This window comes from Symsagittifera roscoffensis, chromosome 5 (genome assembly GCF_963678635.1).
Source record: "Symsagittifera roscoffensis chromosome 5, txSymRosc1.1, whole genome shotgun sequence".
Classification (NCBI taxonomy): Eukaryota; Metazoa; Xenacoelomorpha; order Acoela; family Convolutidae; genus Symsagittifera; species Symsagittifera roscoffensis.
In genome coordinates this window covers 33,284,338-33,299,527 of record NC_087066.1, presented here as the reverse complement: position 1 = coordinate 33,299,527, position 15,190 = coordinate 33,284,338, and the positions used below count along the sequence as shown (strand labels likewise).

Below are 15,190 nucleotides of genomic sequence, written 5' to 3'. Positions count from 1 at the left end.
ATGCGTTTGGAAAGTAACAATTTTGTGTAAAATTATGATATGTTTTACTCTGATCGAATGATTCCTTTTGTACTTAGATAGTGTGATTCTTGGAATGCTATTCAAATTAAGTACTGTTCTTTTGTATCTGTGTAATGATTTTCTAAAATGTCGGTCTTTTCATCAGTTGTGGCGTTGCTAGTTTTTCGAAAAAATCTGGATAACTCTTTGTTTCCTAAAGAAGTAATATCGGCTTTTTCGTGCTTAATTTTTTGTTTATGCCAAGATTTCATTTTGTGTTTTACAGGGTCAAGTTTTTGCTACACTTTGAGCAGGTCAATTTTCAGGTTAACTGTGCATGGTAAGAAGATATTTTGAATTTTTTGACATGATAAAAGAAAATTTTGTGATTTATTGCAGTGATTTATTGCAGTGTTGGGTTTGCTAGTGTGTTCTTAATTGTGTTTTGTTCTTTATTCGTGAGGATCAATGTATGGGATTAAAAACGTTTTTTTTTCCAAACATTTCTACCTGATTATGGTTTTTTGGCAATCTCAATAGAGTGGAACTGATTTGGGTGAAAGAAAAAAGATGAGTGTATTTTACCGACATCAGAGTTTGATGTTGCATATAATATGGGACATTTTATCAAAAATCTGCTAGCTTTTCAAATTCTTTTTGATTCATTTCAGAGTGTTGAAAGTTAAACTTTTAAAAATGTTGCCGTTGGTAAATACTCTTGTTCAATTGTGCTTTTGGACTTTTCAAACGCGGTTTTGAAATAAAGTTTTCTGCTGAAAAATCTGTGTTTCATTTTGATGCATTAGTAAAATTTATAAATAAGAATTCTTCGATTAATACTGTAGATTGACAAATTTATAAAAGTCTTTAAACTTTGTTAACTCTGTATAATTTTTCTTGAGTAGAATAAAACATTGCATTGGTTTCGCAATATCCTAGTAGTCCTAGATTACGTGTGGTTTTGTATGGAGAGTTGTTGTATACATATAATGCGAATATGTCTGTATTTGGGTTTTTTTGCAGAATTTTTGAATGAGAATAACACTCTAAAGAATTTATGAATTGGTTTGAGCTCAAGGTCAGACATATATAACTGTTGTGTGTTTTGATCGTTAATATTTTAGTGAACTTGGTTGATTGAGAAATCTTGTTGGTTGTAGATAGGGTAAAATTTTAAAAGGAACGGAATTTGTTTATTGAAGCTTTGAAAAAAATTGAGAACTATTGTTTGTCTTTGTACATTTATCTTAAATTTCTAATTTACTATTTAAAATAATAATTTATGGTATACAACTAGTAAAAAATGGTTTAATTTTTACATTACACTTAATATCTGTGACATTAAATGGTTTTGATAGAAGTTTATTTTGTTCGATTGTTCATGTTGGTATGAGAGTTAATTGGAGTTTTCAAACATTGTTAAGCGTGAGCCTTGTGCTGTGGCTAGTTTGATTAACGTCTTGGAAAATGGGAGTTTGGGATAAAATAAATGGATTTCATTCAAGGCCTAAAAATTGATTCTGTGTGATTCTACTCCTGAGTCTAATAAAAAATCTGTTTCAAGGTCTTATGGTTGAAAATTTTTTGTTTTTTTGGGCTTAGTAAAAAGTGGGATTGACCAATTTTTTTCCACAAGGTGGGGGTGTTTTTGGTGTCGTATTGTCAACAATATGTGGCAGATTATTTTTTTTGGTTGATTCAACAAAACTTTATTCGTTGAAACTTGAGTTAGCATAATTATTTTGATAAAGATCAGAGTTATTTCATATTGATTACTTTAAAAATTGTGTTCTTCTTTGAAAAAATTATTACCAAAAAATTTTTGGTTTGCACTTTCATCTTCTGTGGTTTCAAAGTGTAGATGAGAAAGTTGCATTTCTAAAGTTTTCGTGTTATCTATTCCTAATGGCCCTGGGGCTGTATTATTTGTAGTTTGTATTTGATCTATCTATCTTTGATGTTAAGGTGTACTGCTTCAATAATTATAATTGCTTTCTTAAGACATTTATGCAAGGTTAAGATAAAATAGGCTATTAAAATTAGAAAATTGACGAAAACTATCACAAGGGCTTTTTTATTTAGTAGATTTTGTCACATTTAGAAAAAACTTTTTTCTAGTTAGGTTTTCGACAGTATGGGAAAGAGAAAATAGGTTCTGAGTGGGGAAAAAAATTACAAATTGGTTTAAAAAAACTATGAAAGTGATTAGTAATATTTTAAACAAATATCGGTTGATAGAAAAGTTCGAAAATTTAGCGTATTGGGCATAGTTTGTATGATAGTTAAAAAAAGTGTTTTAAAAATTTGTGAAACTGAGTTTAGAGTGAGCATTTGAAAATTGATTTGCTTTGCGAACTATTTTTTGTTTTTCTTCCCATTTATATCGATTGAGATCAATTTGTTTTCTAATTTTTGACAAGTGGGTTGAATCTGAAGAGATTTTGGTGAGGAGAAGTCTGGAGTTTTTGGTATAAAGTTGCTAATTCTTGCTTTCATTTACGGGTCTTTGTGGATTATTTTGTCTTTTAGGTTGATCAATCTAACGATTTTTTTTAAATTTTAGGCTTCTTTTTTATTTTTTTTCCTGGGAGTTTACGTGATGTAATTGTATTCATAAATTTTGGTTTTTGTATTGGTTGATAGAAGGCGGTTGTAACTTTTATATTATCGTAAATTAGGTTGTCAAACATAAGGGTACTTCTTATTTTTGACCTGGAGGTCTCTGAGTTATAGTTAAAGTTTTAGTTCAAAATGGAGCTATGCCGCTTAAAAAAAGCAGTGTTAATGGATGAAGAGTGAGATATTTACAAATGATAGAATTGCCTAATTTTTGAGTAATTGTTTTTGAATAATTCTGATGATTTTTTTTCTGATTAATCGAAATTATTCAGTGAGTGTTTTAATCAATTATAGGTTGCTGAACTTCTGCTTTCTTCACTCTTTTAGACTGACGGATGAAAAATTATAATCTTTTCGTGTTTGATTTTGGAGTCGAGCTGATTGGTGTGATTTTTCTTTTGTTGTATTTCGTCTTGTTAGTTACGATTCTTTGTTTTGTGGGGAGAAGTTTAGAGTGATTTTTTGGTATGATTTTCTTTATTTTATTTGATGACTGTGGTAGTACGTTCGCAAATCAAAGTATTTAGGTTCACTGCTTTCTTGAGATGTTTCAACAAGGCTTAATCCAGTAAAAAAAAACAAAGTTAGCTCGCAAAAATTTCTTCGTTGCTCGCAAAGATTTCTTTGTTAAGTTATTTCTTTTCTGTTTTGGTCATTTGTTTGCGTGTTACATCTGTGGGTTCTGTTTTGTAACATAAAAAATGGAATACATACAAATGATCCTAATTTTAAATTTTAAGCTGGTGTAAAGCATGAAAGTTTTTTGGAGCTGGATGTTTTGTCTTTGTATTAGTTTTTTTTGCAAGTTTCCTTGTGTGTTTTATTTTTGTTTGAAACATCGTGTTGAGGTTGAAAGTTGTGGTGTCTGTTGTTAAGGTTGTTACTTGTAAGTGATCTTTATCTTCTGAAATCGTTGCAATTGCTTCACTCATATGGTATATTTAAAAAAATCGTTCATTCTGGGTTTAACATAAAATCTGTTTCATCTGCTAGAAGTGTTTCATCGTCACTTTGCAGTCGAAAGTTTTTTCTTGCTTGTGCAATTAATTTCAAATAATGAACCATAATGAATACCTTCAAGTAATGAATAATTTTTGAAATTTCTAGGTCAGTGAGTATTTCACGAGTTGAGTCTAAAAATTGTGAAAAGAGATCAGTTTCTTTTCTCACTATTGAGTGCCGAGATGTTCGTAGGGGACATACATAAAATGTTTTTTTTTGGTAATTAGTATTAAAATATAATTGTAAATGATGGAGAAAACATCATTTGTGATGAGTGAGTATGCTTTTTGTGAGCTTTGAGGTTAGATATTTTTAATTTTATATGTAAATTTTTTGAAATTTCTAATTTTATATCAGCTGTCTGTATTATGGGGGGATGGCAAAATGACTGTTTGGGTTTAGTGGTAAAATTTCAATAGTGAAGATAACAGAGTGTGAGGTTATATTGTTTTTACCGGGTAGGTAGTGATCTAGTACTTGTCTTCTTGTTTTTACTTCTGGAAACTCTTGTTTGCATAGACTAATTCTTTTTCGAAGCAAATTTACTATTAAGTTGTTGCAAAATTGGACTTGTCCTTTTAAGGGGTCATTTGTTCGGTCGATGACAAATGGAGGATAGAGTCATCATCAAAGTTTTTCCCATATTGAACCATGTTTCGTGTGGTATTACGGTTAATGTGTAACTTTCACTGTGTCTTATCAGTGTATTCCAGTGATGTAATCTTACTGGTTTTCGAGTATAAGTGTTTTTTGTTCTACGTTTACATTTCTTTTATGATACTGTTGTATTTTCGGATTCGGAAAAACATCGTTGACTGTAAACTGCTTTGTTTTTGTCGTGTAATAGGTCGCTAAGGTTTTTCGCGACAAGGCGGGTTATGGAGAGAGTATATCATTCGATAGAAACATTTTGTACTGCTCTCAAACAAATTTGACGTTCTTTACATCTAAGAAAACTTAATCCGAATTAATTATGAGGGATGGAGAATAGTAAATCAATCCACAAGTTTCAGATATAATAAGAACACAAGTAGATGCTATTTTAGTTTTCACTAATTTCTTGATGGGTTTAAGTCTGCGTCAACATAGAGGAGGGGCTCATGTGAAGGATGAGTAACCGAAGTTCTTCACTGTTTAGCGTAATCGAAATGGCTCGTATTTGGAAAAAAAAATCAATTAAACTTGGGTCGTGTAAAAAAAGTGAAAAACGAAATGTCGTTTGAGGTCGTTGGACACTAGCTTTAAGAGATCCAAAGAAAGTCTTGATGATCTAGTTTTTGGGTCAAAACGAAAAAACAGTTATGAATAAAAGTTTAAGATCTATATTCGAAAATAATTCCTAAGATCCAAGGATATCCTTGATGATCTGATTTTTGGTTTTTAAAGTTAAGGTTTTTTTTAAGCAAACACAGTCCTTGATAACATTTAATTGAAAATTTAATGATTTAAAACAGTTAAATATCCAAGAAAGTTTAAGGTTGGATGCTTTAGATGAAGAAGATCAATAACAAAAAAGTCCTCGAGAAGCAAAGAAGTTTATAATTTTATAAAACTAATCATAAATGCTTTTAACTAACGATTTTTTTATTATCTATTTGTTCAATGAACATAAAATTTTCAATGTTTTTACCAAATTATTGCAGATTTCGGAGTTTTGAGGTAGATACAAACTTTTTTGGTCGAATAGGTATTCCTAAAATGAAATAATTAAGTATTATAGTGAAATATACGGCTTTTTTAAAAATTTTACAGGTCCAATTGAGGCAATTTGCATTAACGAGTGAAAACTCACTGTATAAATAGTTTTGTAGAGAAAAAAACTTTGTAGTCCGCTTCTTCGTTTCATGATGTAGAGGTTCAATCTGTCGTCCTGGCTGTGACCTGGATTTAGCCTTATTTTTGTCTTGATTTGATTAGACTTATTGAGACCTGAATGTAAGCCAATTTGGTTTTCGAGTTGGTTTATCACTTTGTTGATCGTTTCGAATCTAATTTGTTTTTTCTATTTTTTGTTTTGCTAAATCTAAATTAGTAGAGGTCTGTTCGAGACTTAATTGGTCGCAGGCGTTAAGTCCGGTATGACTTTCTCATAGAGTAATTTCGGATGAAGTACACGTCTGTTCGTCACGCTGTCTTCTTTTCGCCCGGATAGATTCGTGCAACTTCTTAGTCCAATACCGAACCTAGTCTTACTCTTATATTTACTAGTCTCAGTAGATCTAGTATATACCGGTGTTCTTGCGAGGTTAGAAGCGAGGATGAGCAACTATTTGTCAAGTTAAGTTTATTCTTCTCTGGCGGAAAGTATAAAAATTAGTTTCAGCATTAAAAAATATCGTACGTTTTAGTCATGCTTCTTGATTGGTTAGTTCTTTTCAATGATAGTTATCAAGAATACAATTGTATATATTAAATACTTGTTTCGAACTAGTCCCAAGATCAATGGAGTTTAGCTGGCAAAAAAAGATAAAAAGTTTCCAAAACACATTAAGTGTTAATTCAATCACCAGTCGAAGGTATAAGTTGAGTGATAGAAAAAGAAATGTATGGGAGAGGGAGTTAAAGGAGACGGTACCGTTTGTTGAGGGGGCTTGGCGATGAGTCATCTGGCAAGTCTTTCCCGGGGAAGAATACATATTCTATGTACTCATCCAAGCGGGACTTGTCCATCTAAAACAGGAAGAGCCCCGTAATTTTCGCCTTAAATTCGAGGCGAAACACAAAATAAAGGTGAAAACGAGAACTGTTTGTCAATAAAAAACCCGAACTGAAACTGTTTATTTGATATCAAGAAATATGTTTTTCAAAAAGGGATGGGGCGCTACCCTCAGGAACTTTACACCCCCTCCAATCGACCTGATGTCATTCTTGTTAGTTTCAAGAGTTTTTGTTTGATTCTACTAGGCATTTTGAAAAATAATGCCTCTGAAGGCTTCCGAAGAGCTCGGAAGATGACAGAGTTTGCAAAGACTGCTAAGAGCCAAAATTCGCACCCCAGTCGTTTTCGAACGCGTCATTGATGAAGCAGCTCGTAATTATCACATTTTTCGGGATGTGTATAGTGAGCCTATGAGTCAAAAAATTACCAGATCCAGAAAACCGATTCACGTAATAATTACATCAATTGCGGAATTAAAGGTTTTTGGAATAAATGTTTCCTCAGCTATAACAATAATTTCAAAATTACGTTGCGCATGGGAAGAGTTATTTTATTCTATTTTTTATTCAATTTATGTCTTGACAAAAAAATTGTCAATTTATAAAAATGTCAGTTTTTAGCTAATGTGATTACGTAGTTGAATCAAGAACTTTCTGTTTACTGATCTGGTCCGCCCATTTTCGGTTTTACTGACCTACCACCACATTTTTCTATGCTGCTCTGAATTGGCTTAAATGATAAAACAGTAATCTGTTGTCGGTTATTCATGTGATCGAGGTATTGGAGTTGAGTTTTGATCGGCTAATTGGTCGAACAGACGGAAAACTGTTCACCCACCTCAGCGGCCAGACACCTCCCTCCGCCGGATAAGCCCTTTCCCTCCTCCTCCACGCCAGCCATTCCCTCCACCCACTCGAACTGTGTCTCGTCCAGTCCCTCCTCGTTGCCCTCCCCCACCCACAGCCAGTGGTTTAAGTTACCAATCGCATACCTGCTGGCTCCCACCTGAATCAAGCTGAACTCACTCTCCACTCAACCAAAGTAATAAATCTAAATTGTCTCAAACTGTTGACCAAAAAGTATAAAACTGGTAATTGTGGTGCATCTTTTTACCTGTCATTGGTAAAGTCTGCTGTGATTAAAATATTAAAGTAAGTTTGGAGTTTGATTAACAAATGATGAACCGACAGTTAGTGAAATTCATGTACCATGTTTGCCTAAATGCACCTGCCGCGTGTTTGGACATAGGTGTCGTATCGCTTAGTAGAGTAGTTGCACTTAGGTATCACTCTTAGCGCCCACCTGTAGATAATCCATATGTGAGATCCTCGAGCAGTTGCGGACGTTGTTGATGACGAACTCCTGCTCATATATATCGTTGAATGCCACCAGGTCATCCATGCCCAACTCTTTCTGGCACATATGTCTGTTCTCCAGCCAGTCTTTTGTCCCATAGTGGCTGCTGAACAAGCCCAAAACAAACATGACAACAAATACATGAAGAGCACACGGAGGCGGACGCTTTATCACATCCCTTTTCGGCACGTTTTTTTTCAAAAATTTGCCTGCCGTGCAGAAAACTGTGTCAAGATAGGGTCTTGATAGTTATCAGGAAGCGCTGGGAAATTTTTTGAAATTGTGCAACTTTTTGAAAATCTGCTTTTACTGGAGAAAATCTTAGGTCCGCCCCTGATTTGCACTACACTTTTTGACAAAATTTACTAATTTGAGAAAAGAAAATCTAAAGCTATTTTTTTTATTCCGCTAGCAATTATTACAAAAAACGCCTTTTCAAACTAAAGTTATCTTCGTCCATGAAATCTTTATCAATTTTTGGTTGTTTTGTTGTTCTTGGTACACAGAGCTAAAAATGGGAAAAAAGAAAAAAATCGTGGTAGTGAGTAAATCGTCATTTCGACGCTAGGCAACTTAAGATCAGGATAACTTGCTTAGCATCTCCGCGAAACATATCAGTCGAAGTCGAATCCGACACCCTACCGGGTCGAGGTGCTCACTTTATGTTTCGACTTTCAAAATCGAGCACATGTTAGTGCTCGACCAAAAAAGAATAGTCGAGAAAGGGATTTGGGTCGAGCAAAAATTCAAAACAGATATCGAGCACGGTCAAAAAGTATCGACTGTCCCGCGGTAATCAATTGTAAGAAAATCTTTCAAATATCAACATAATTTTTAAACATTTTCGACTCAAATTGCAAACCAGTCTTCCAAAAGATGTTACATGGATAAGATAAAAGATGATTTAATTTGAGTTTTATTATCAGTGCCCATGAAATTGAATAATAATTGATTATAATCAATTAAAACTCGATTATAAAGATATTCAAAAAAAAAGGCAAATAAAATAAATTACCCATCAAATAAAAAAATTTTTTTTTTTCATTTTTAAAAAAAGGACAAGGTAACTCCATTATCTCCCAATTTTCCCACTTTATTGAGATGCAAAAATTCACGCACATAAACTGCTTTCTACGTTTCATGCTAAAATTCATTACTTTTTTTCAATTTTATTTTTTTTCTGCCATTACGAGCCCAAACTGTGCTTTTTCTGCATTGTAAGAGGAATCCGCAAAACTACTCTTTTTCTTTGATCTTCTTAGCTGTTTTGGATTCCACAAACGAATACCTAATTCATTTTACTGCTCAAAATTGCTCGAAAAATAGGCGAATTTGCGGAATTCGCAACTGTATTTGCGGAATCCAGAACATTTTATGGAATCGGCAAACAAACGATAAAACATTTGTTTCGTTAAATTGAGCTGTTGCGGAATAAGGAACTGTAAGTAGATCCGCAAATTGTAAGTGAAATCCGCAAATTGTAAATGGAATCCGCATTTTGTCGGAATAAGGAACTGTAAGTAGATCCGCAAATTGTAAGTGAATTCCGCAAATTGTAAATGGAATCCGCATTATATCTTTCAAAAACATGATTCGATTTCACTAGAATAAAAGCTTACTAGAATAGAAATTTACTAGATTAGATCAGTGTTTGGGATTTATGGAATCCCAATTACTGACCAGTATTTGGGATTGATGAAATCCCAAGTATTGAACTAATTCGACGATTTGCTTGGCGTTGGGTTTCTAATCGCTCTCAACCTAATGACTCCAAATAATGGATATTCCACATTATTCCAGTTTTTGGGATTTCATCAATCCCAAATACTGACCAGTATTTGAGATCGATGGAATACCAAATACTGAACTAATTCGGCGATCTGTTATGCGTTTGATTTCTAATCACTCTCAACCTTATGACTCCAAATAATGGATCTTCCACATTATTCCAGTGTTTCGGATTTCATCAATACCAAATACTGACCAGTATTTGGTATCGATGGAATCTCAAATACTGACTTTATTTGACGATATGCTCTTTGTTGTGTTTCCATACACTCTCAATCCAATGACTACAATTACTGCATTTATTCGGCGTTATCTTCCAAAATCAGTATTTGGGATTGACGCAATCCCAAATACTGAACTAATTTGTCAATATGCTGTGTGTTCTATACAATCTCAACTCAATGACTTCAAATATTGAAATGCACCGATCTATGTAACCAATGTTTTAAGACTTGTTCGTGGATTCTGCTGACAATGATTAAGTCTTTGCTTTTAAATTCCGCATTGCTAGAGATAAGAATTCCAGCTCAGCTTTTAATTGTTCATATGCAAGTTCAGTATTGAACAAAAATCAGAATCTACTTACATTTTGCGGAATCCACTTACAGTTGCGGAATCCCGAACAAATAGCTATATTTGCTTGTTGCGGAATCCGCAACAAAACAAATATGCCGACGAAGTTTACGTTACAGATATATGTATGCGGAATCCACTGAAATTTTGTTTGTGGAATCCACTGACTTTTTGGAACATATTTTAAGACTTTTATCTGTAATCCAGGAGTATACAGACACAAAATTGTGATCTTATCCAGTGCACAGTTTAGCCTCGTAATGGCGCAACTTTGATTATTGTTGCCGTTTTTGTTACTCAATTTCTGAATTTTGTTCGTTTTAAACGTTGGGGGCTGGAGTTTAACAGTATCGTTTTGCAATTCGAAAGAGATTAGGTTTAAAAATGGAGTACGTCACCCGCACTCGTTGAAATGGGAAAATAATCGATTATTTTACAATTATAATTGTACTTTCATCAAAATTAAAATTAATTTTAAGCCCTAAATTTAGATGTTTGAACTATTTAATCCATTATAATGATAACATTTTTTGTGAAATAATAATAAACTATAATCAATTATGATTGATTTTAATTTTTTTCCGAAGATCTCTTAGAACCTCTTTTAACCACTTATAATCTCTTATAATCTGTAATAAAATGTTATAATCTTTTTTTTTCTGTCAAAAATCTCTAAAAATTAGATGTCTTGTCACACGTTGGTTTAGCTGAACACAAAGTTTTACCACGAAACAAAAGTTTCATAGAGATCCCTTTAAAATTAGTTGAAAAACTCTCGCGGTAGGAGAAATATAACTCTTCCAAAGAAATCATGTTAAAACCATTTTCCCATTTTTAACATCAACCACCGACTACGAAAAGCAAAAAACACAAGGTCCAAGACAAAATGGCAACCAAAAGGGATTTTAAACGATTATAATCAATTTTAATCGATTTTTTTCTGCAAAACAATTAAATTAGAAATTCGGATAAAATAATCGATTATAATCAATTAGAATTGATTATTTTTGATTTCAAAAAGAGGGATTATAAATTCTCTATTTTAATAAGACTGAGACGACAATTAGATTATAGTAGATTATTAGCGTTTGAAATTGGATGCGGGCTTACACTCTTTTGTTCCAGGATTATACAACAGTTATACCACAAAAAGCCACATAATTGATATCGTTTCACTTTTATTAGATGCGGGAAAATAACAGCTCAAAATTGGTTCATCTCTGTAAAGCAATTAAGATGCAAATAGCTTTAATCTTTTAATTCCGATAAAAAAGCATCATAGATTTGGATATAACGTTAAAATTTGGATTACTCATAAAAGTTTGAAAATTGAAAAATACCCGAATTTGGTGAAGCACGGTCGAAGCATATCTTGCTTGGGTTAAACACCGTCGAGCACATTTGTTGGGTCGAGCACGGATGGAACAAACTTTGCTTGGGAAACAAATTTTGGCCGAGACGCGGTCGAAATATACCGACTTTTGGTAAACACTGTCGAAATATAAAGTGAGAGATCCGGGCTCTAGGGCATGGCTGTTTGGCAATTGTTGTGCTTTTTTTCCCTATTACTTGCACATTTATTAAACCAAATTGCTATGCGACTGACATGCTACCAGTTGTTGCTTGTGATTTAATACAATTGAAAGCTTCATATGCACTTTATCAAATTGGGTTTACATAAAACTAAAATACAGGAGTCAAAAGTTGACTAGAGTCTCAGCAAATTAAAATGGTGCGATCAATTGCGAGATGAGAGTGTGTTGTGGTGTGGCATGTACTTACGACCTGTGATAGTACTCGCGTCCCACTCCATTTGCACCGCCTGCATTGCTCAGCTCCAGCTGGTGGGGCTTTACGAACACGTAGCACTTCTTAGTGGTCCTGTTGCAGAACAACTGGTCGGCTATGGCGCTGTTGTTCAGTCTCGTACATGCCTGCAGCAGAGTCTCGTTTGTCTGGCCATAGTACAAACATGACTCGTTCTGTCTGATTTTCTGGGTGGGCAAGTTGAAGACGTCTACCTATGTAGTACAAACATCACCAATCTCACCCGAGATCACCAAAAGTCGCTATCTTACAACTATTCTTCTAAAAATCTTACCATTTCTCACAAAGTTTAGCTCTAAGGTTGTTACATGATGAGGATTTTTTCTTATAACAAAGTTGTAAGATAGGGACTATTCTTTCGCAAGTTTTTTCATAAAACTTTTAAAAATAAGGTCTAAAAGTTTGTGCTTGTCACAGAGTACAATAACGGAAACTCGTAGGCTAAACAACTCGTTTCGCTAGATGAGTTAACTGAAAATCCCACAGACTTTTTAGAATAACTTTTTGACAGATAACTATAATTTTATCTATATATACCTATGCAACACATACAATACAACACGTCTGCAGCTATATGACATTATTCGTCAAAGTTGGTTTTTTGGTGTCTCCAAAATAATTTTGAATCGCTAATCAATTATAAGTAGAAAATTTATTTAAAAAACATTAACCAACTCTAAGTAGAAAATTTATTAAAAAACATTCGAATTTTTTGTTACAGGAATTTTTGTTCGAAGTGCCTTCATTATAACCACTATCTTACACGCATAATTTGAAAAAATTTCCAAAATTAATTTTTATTGTTCCGACTTTCGAAGAAAACGGAATGTTTATGCTCGGTGTGGTTTTTTTATTCAGTTAATTTTCACCAACCGAAATAATAATTTTCAACAAAATTTTTTACACCTGATTGAAAATATCAACTTCCTGAGTTCAAACCAAAATCTCCGATCATTTTTTGTAAAACTCTTGGGGTTCAAAAATTGCCAAATTTTCCATGTTCGGGAATAAATTATGCGCACTTTGAAGAGTTTATTAATAATCCTGAAGGGACTAAAAGGATTTTCACTAATTTGTTCAGAAGTTCGTGTTGATTCTAAATAGTCCGATGGAACACTTGGGGTATTCTGTTGAGAAATTGTTCGTAATGATGGGGAAGTACTTTGGATTGTATTACTAGAGTGATCCAAAGGGGTTGAAGGTGATGATGAGGGTATATCAAGATGAACTCTGGATGTTGCAAAGTTTCGACTTCTTCGGGGATGGTTATTTTGTCAATGTATTGTAGATGATTGATTTTGGCTTCGGCTGGGATGTGTAGTTCTAATAAGATCTTGTTGGAGTGAGGGGTAGATGTAATACGTTGGTTCGTATTGTGGTTCACTTATGTGTGCGTGGCGGATTGCTGGTATCAAAGGTTCAGATAAGGATGCGTGTCTTTCTTCAAATGCAAAGGGATTTTCTTGAAATGAAATGCGTGTGGATGATTGGGATTGATTTGCTTGACTGAATGTTGTTGTTGTTGGGGGTCTTGGGATGTAGTGTTTGACGAGGATTGTTGAGTTGGTTGTTGTGTAGCAATTGTGAATATTTTGGATACTTTTTTATTAATTAAACTCATGTTGCTTATAGTATTCTTCGATGTAAATAATAAGAAGATTAATGCTAGTGCAAATTTAATAATTGCCTTTTCATGCATATACAAGTTGGGTGTTAAAATTAGGGAAACTAGAAAGATGAGAGAAGTTTCATAAAAAAGAAAGATGTTTTTCATAGTGAATAAATGTCGTATCATTTAATAAGTTGTTGAAATTTCGTTGAGGATGTGCTCAAGAATTTTCGAGAAGTTACAGTAGGCTTTTATGATGGAGTAGAAAATTACAAAAAGGCTGCAAAAAAATTTGAAAAGGAGAAGTGCTATTTCTAAAATATCTATGACAAAAAAATACAAAATTGTAAAAATTATGCAAATGATTATTTTAAAATATTGAGCTGGTCTAGAGAGAAGCAACTGAGAAATGATTTGTTTTGTTGAAAATTTTTTTTTTCATTTTTTTTGGGTTGGAAATTGAGTGTGGTCGGATTATTTGTTTTTTTTTGACAAGTGGGTTAGATATGGTAAGTTTTTGGTGAATTAAAGTCTGGAGGTTAAGAAATTAGCTTATTAGTTTTGTTTTTATTTTTTGCATGGTAGGGATTTTGAAGTTACTTATGTCGACTTAAGGCTATATGAACGTGACACAGTTTGTATTTAGGCCTACTTTATATTTCTCTTTTGATTAACTGTGGGGTGTAAGTTGCGATAATATTGTTGATTGTTGTAGTCAGTGATGTTGGAGGGTTGTAACATTTATATTATAACTCTTTAACTTGTCAAAAATGGGGATATTGCTTTTTTGACCTGAACGTTTTTAGTTATAGTTTCAGATCTAATTGAAGTAAGCAGTTTGTCGGATAGTGAACGTGGTGTCGGAATGGGGTGATGTTTGTGATTGTGATTGGTTGAATTTGAGCTATCTGTTAACGATTGAAAATGAAATGTTTTGGAGAAGAAGTTATACGAGTATAATGAACGTATTTTAATTAATGAGGGTGGTTTCTGAAATTCAACCTACTTTAATTTTTTAGATTGTGGAATGAAAGTTCTATAACTTTTTCGTGGTTGACTTCGGATTTGCGATGATTTGCGTTGTCGTGATTTTTCTTTTGTTTCTTGTATTAAGTTTTTTTTTCTTGTTTACGATTAGTCCTTTGTTTTTGGTTATTTTTTGAATACTCTTTGGGAGTGTTTTCAATTAATTGTTTTTGATTTGTTTCGGGAAAAAATCATGAATGATCTGAAATTTGTCATCATTGTTGGTTGTCAATTCCTGGGGGTTTTTCTACAATAGTTAGTCCTGTAAAGGAGTATAATTGTTTTAATTCGCAAATAGCGTATTTTTTTGGGTTGTATGGTAAAAAATTGTACCTATTTTGTAATATTTTTTTTTGTTAGAATCAATAAGTTTATATGTAACATATATGGGTTTTTCAATAATTTGGTATGGTCCTTTGCGGATAGGTTGTAGTTTTTAGAGCTTCCACTGTGTATTATGAAGTTTGGGAGTAATACATAGGTTTCTATTTTTATATTGGTGGCTGTTGTGCAGCGTGAAATAAATTCAGATTGAATATTCTGTCTTTGTAATCGTTTTTTGGCTATTTTTTAATAACTTTCGTTGTTTTTATCTCGGTTTGAAATCCACTCTGTATGTGTTCCAGTGGAAAATTTTAGAGTTTGTGGGTCATGAAAAGGATCTTCATCGTGTGTATGTAGTGGTAAATTGTAACAAACTTCATCTTTTGTAGGTTGACAAAAAACTTGTG

General features: G+C 33.2%; 1 protein-coding gene across 2 annotated transcripts in view; it reads right to left on the bottom strand.

Annotated features, from left to right (window-relative positions):
* The window catches only part of LOC134845841 (uncharacterized), a 93,284-nt gene that overhangs the window by 67,133 nt on the left and 10,961 nt on the right, over window positions 1-15,190 (bottom strand). For both annotated transcript variants that reach the window (XM_063862937.1, XM_063862936.1), the window contains 4 exons: window positions 11,780-12,018; window positions 7,583-7,742; window positions 7,118-7,285; window positions 6,197-6,291 (listed from right to left, as the gene is read on the bottom strand). In XM_063862937.1, the coding sequence (XP_063719007.1) occupies window positions 6,197-6,291; window positions 7,118-7,285; window positions 7,583-7,742; window positions 11,780-12,018 (662 nt within the window). The remainder of the gene's footprint in view (window positions 1-6,196; window positions 6,292-7,117; window positions 7,286-7,582; window positions 7,743-11,779; window positions 12,019-15,190) is intronic.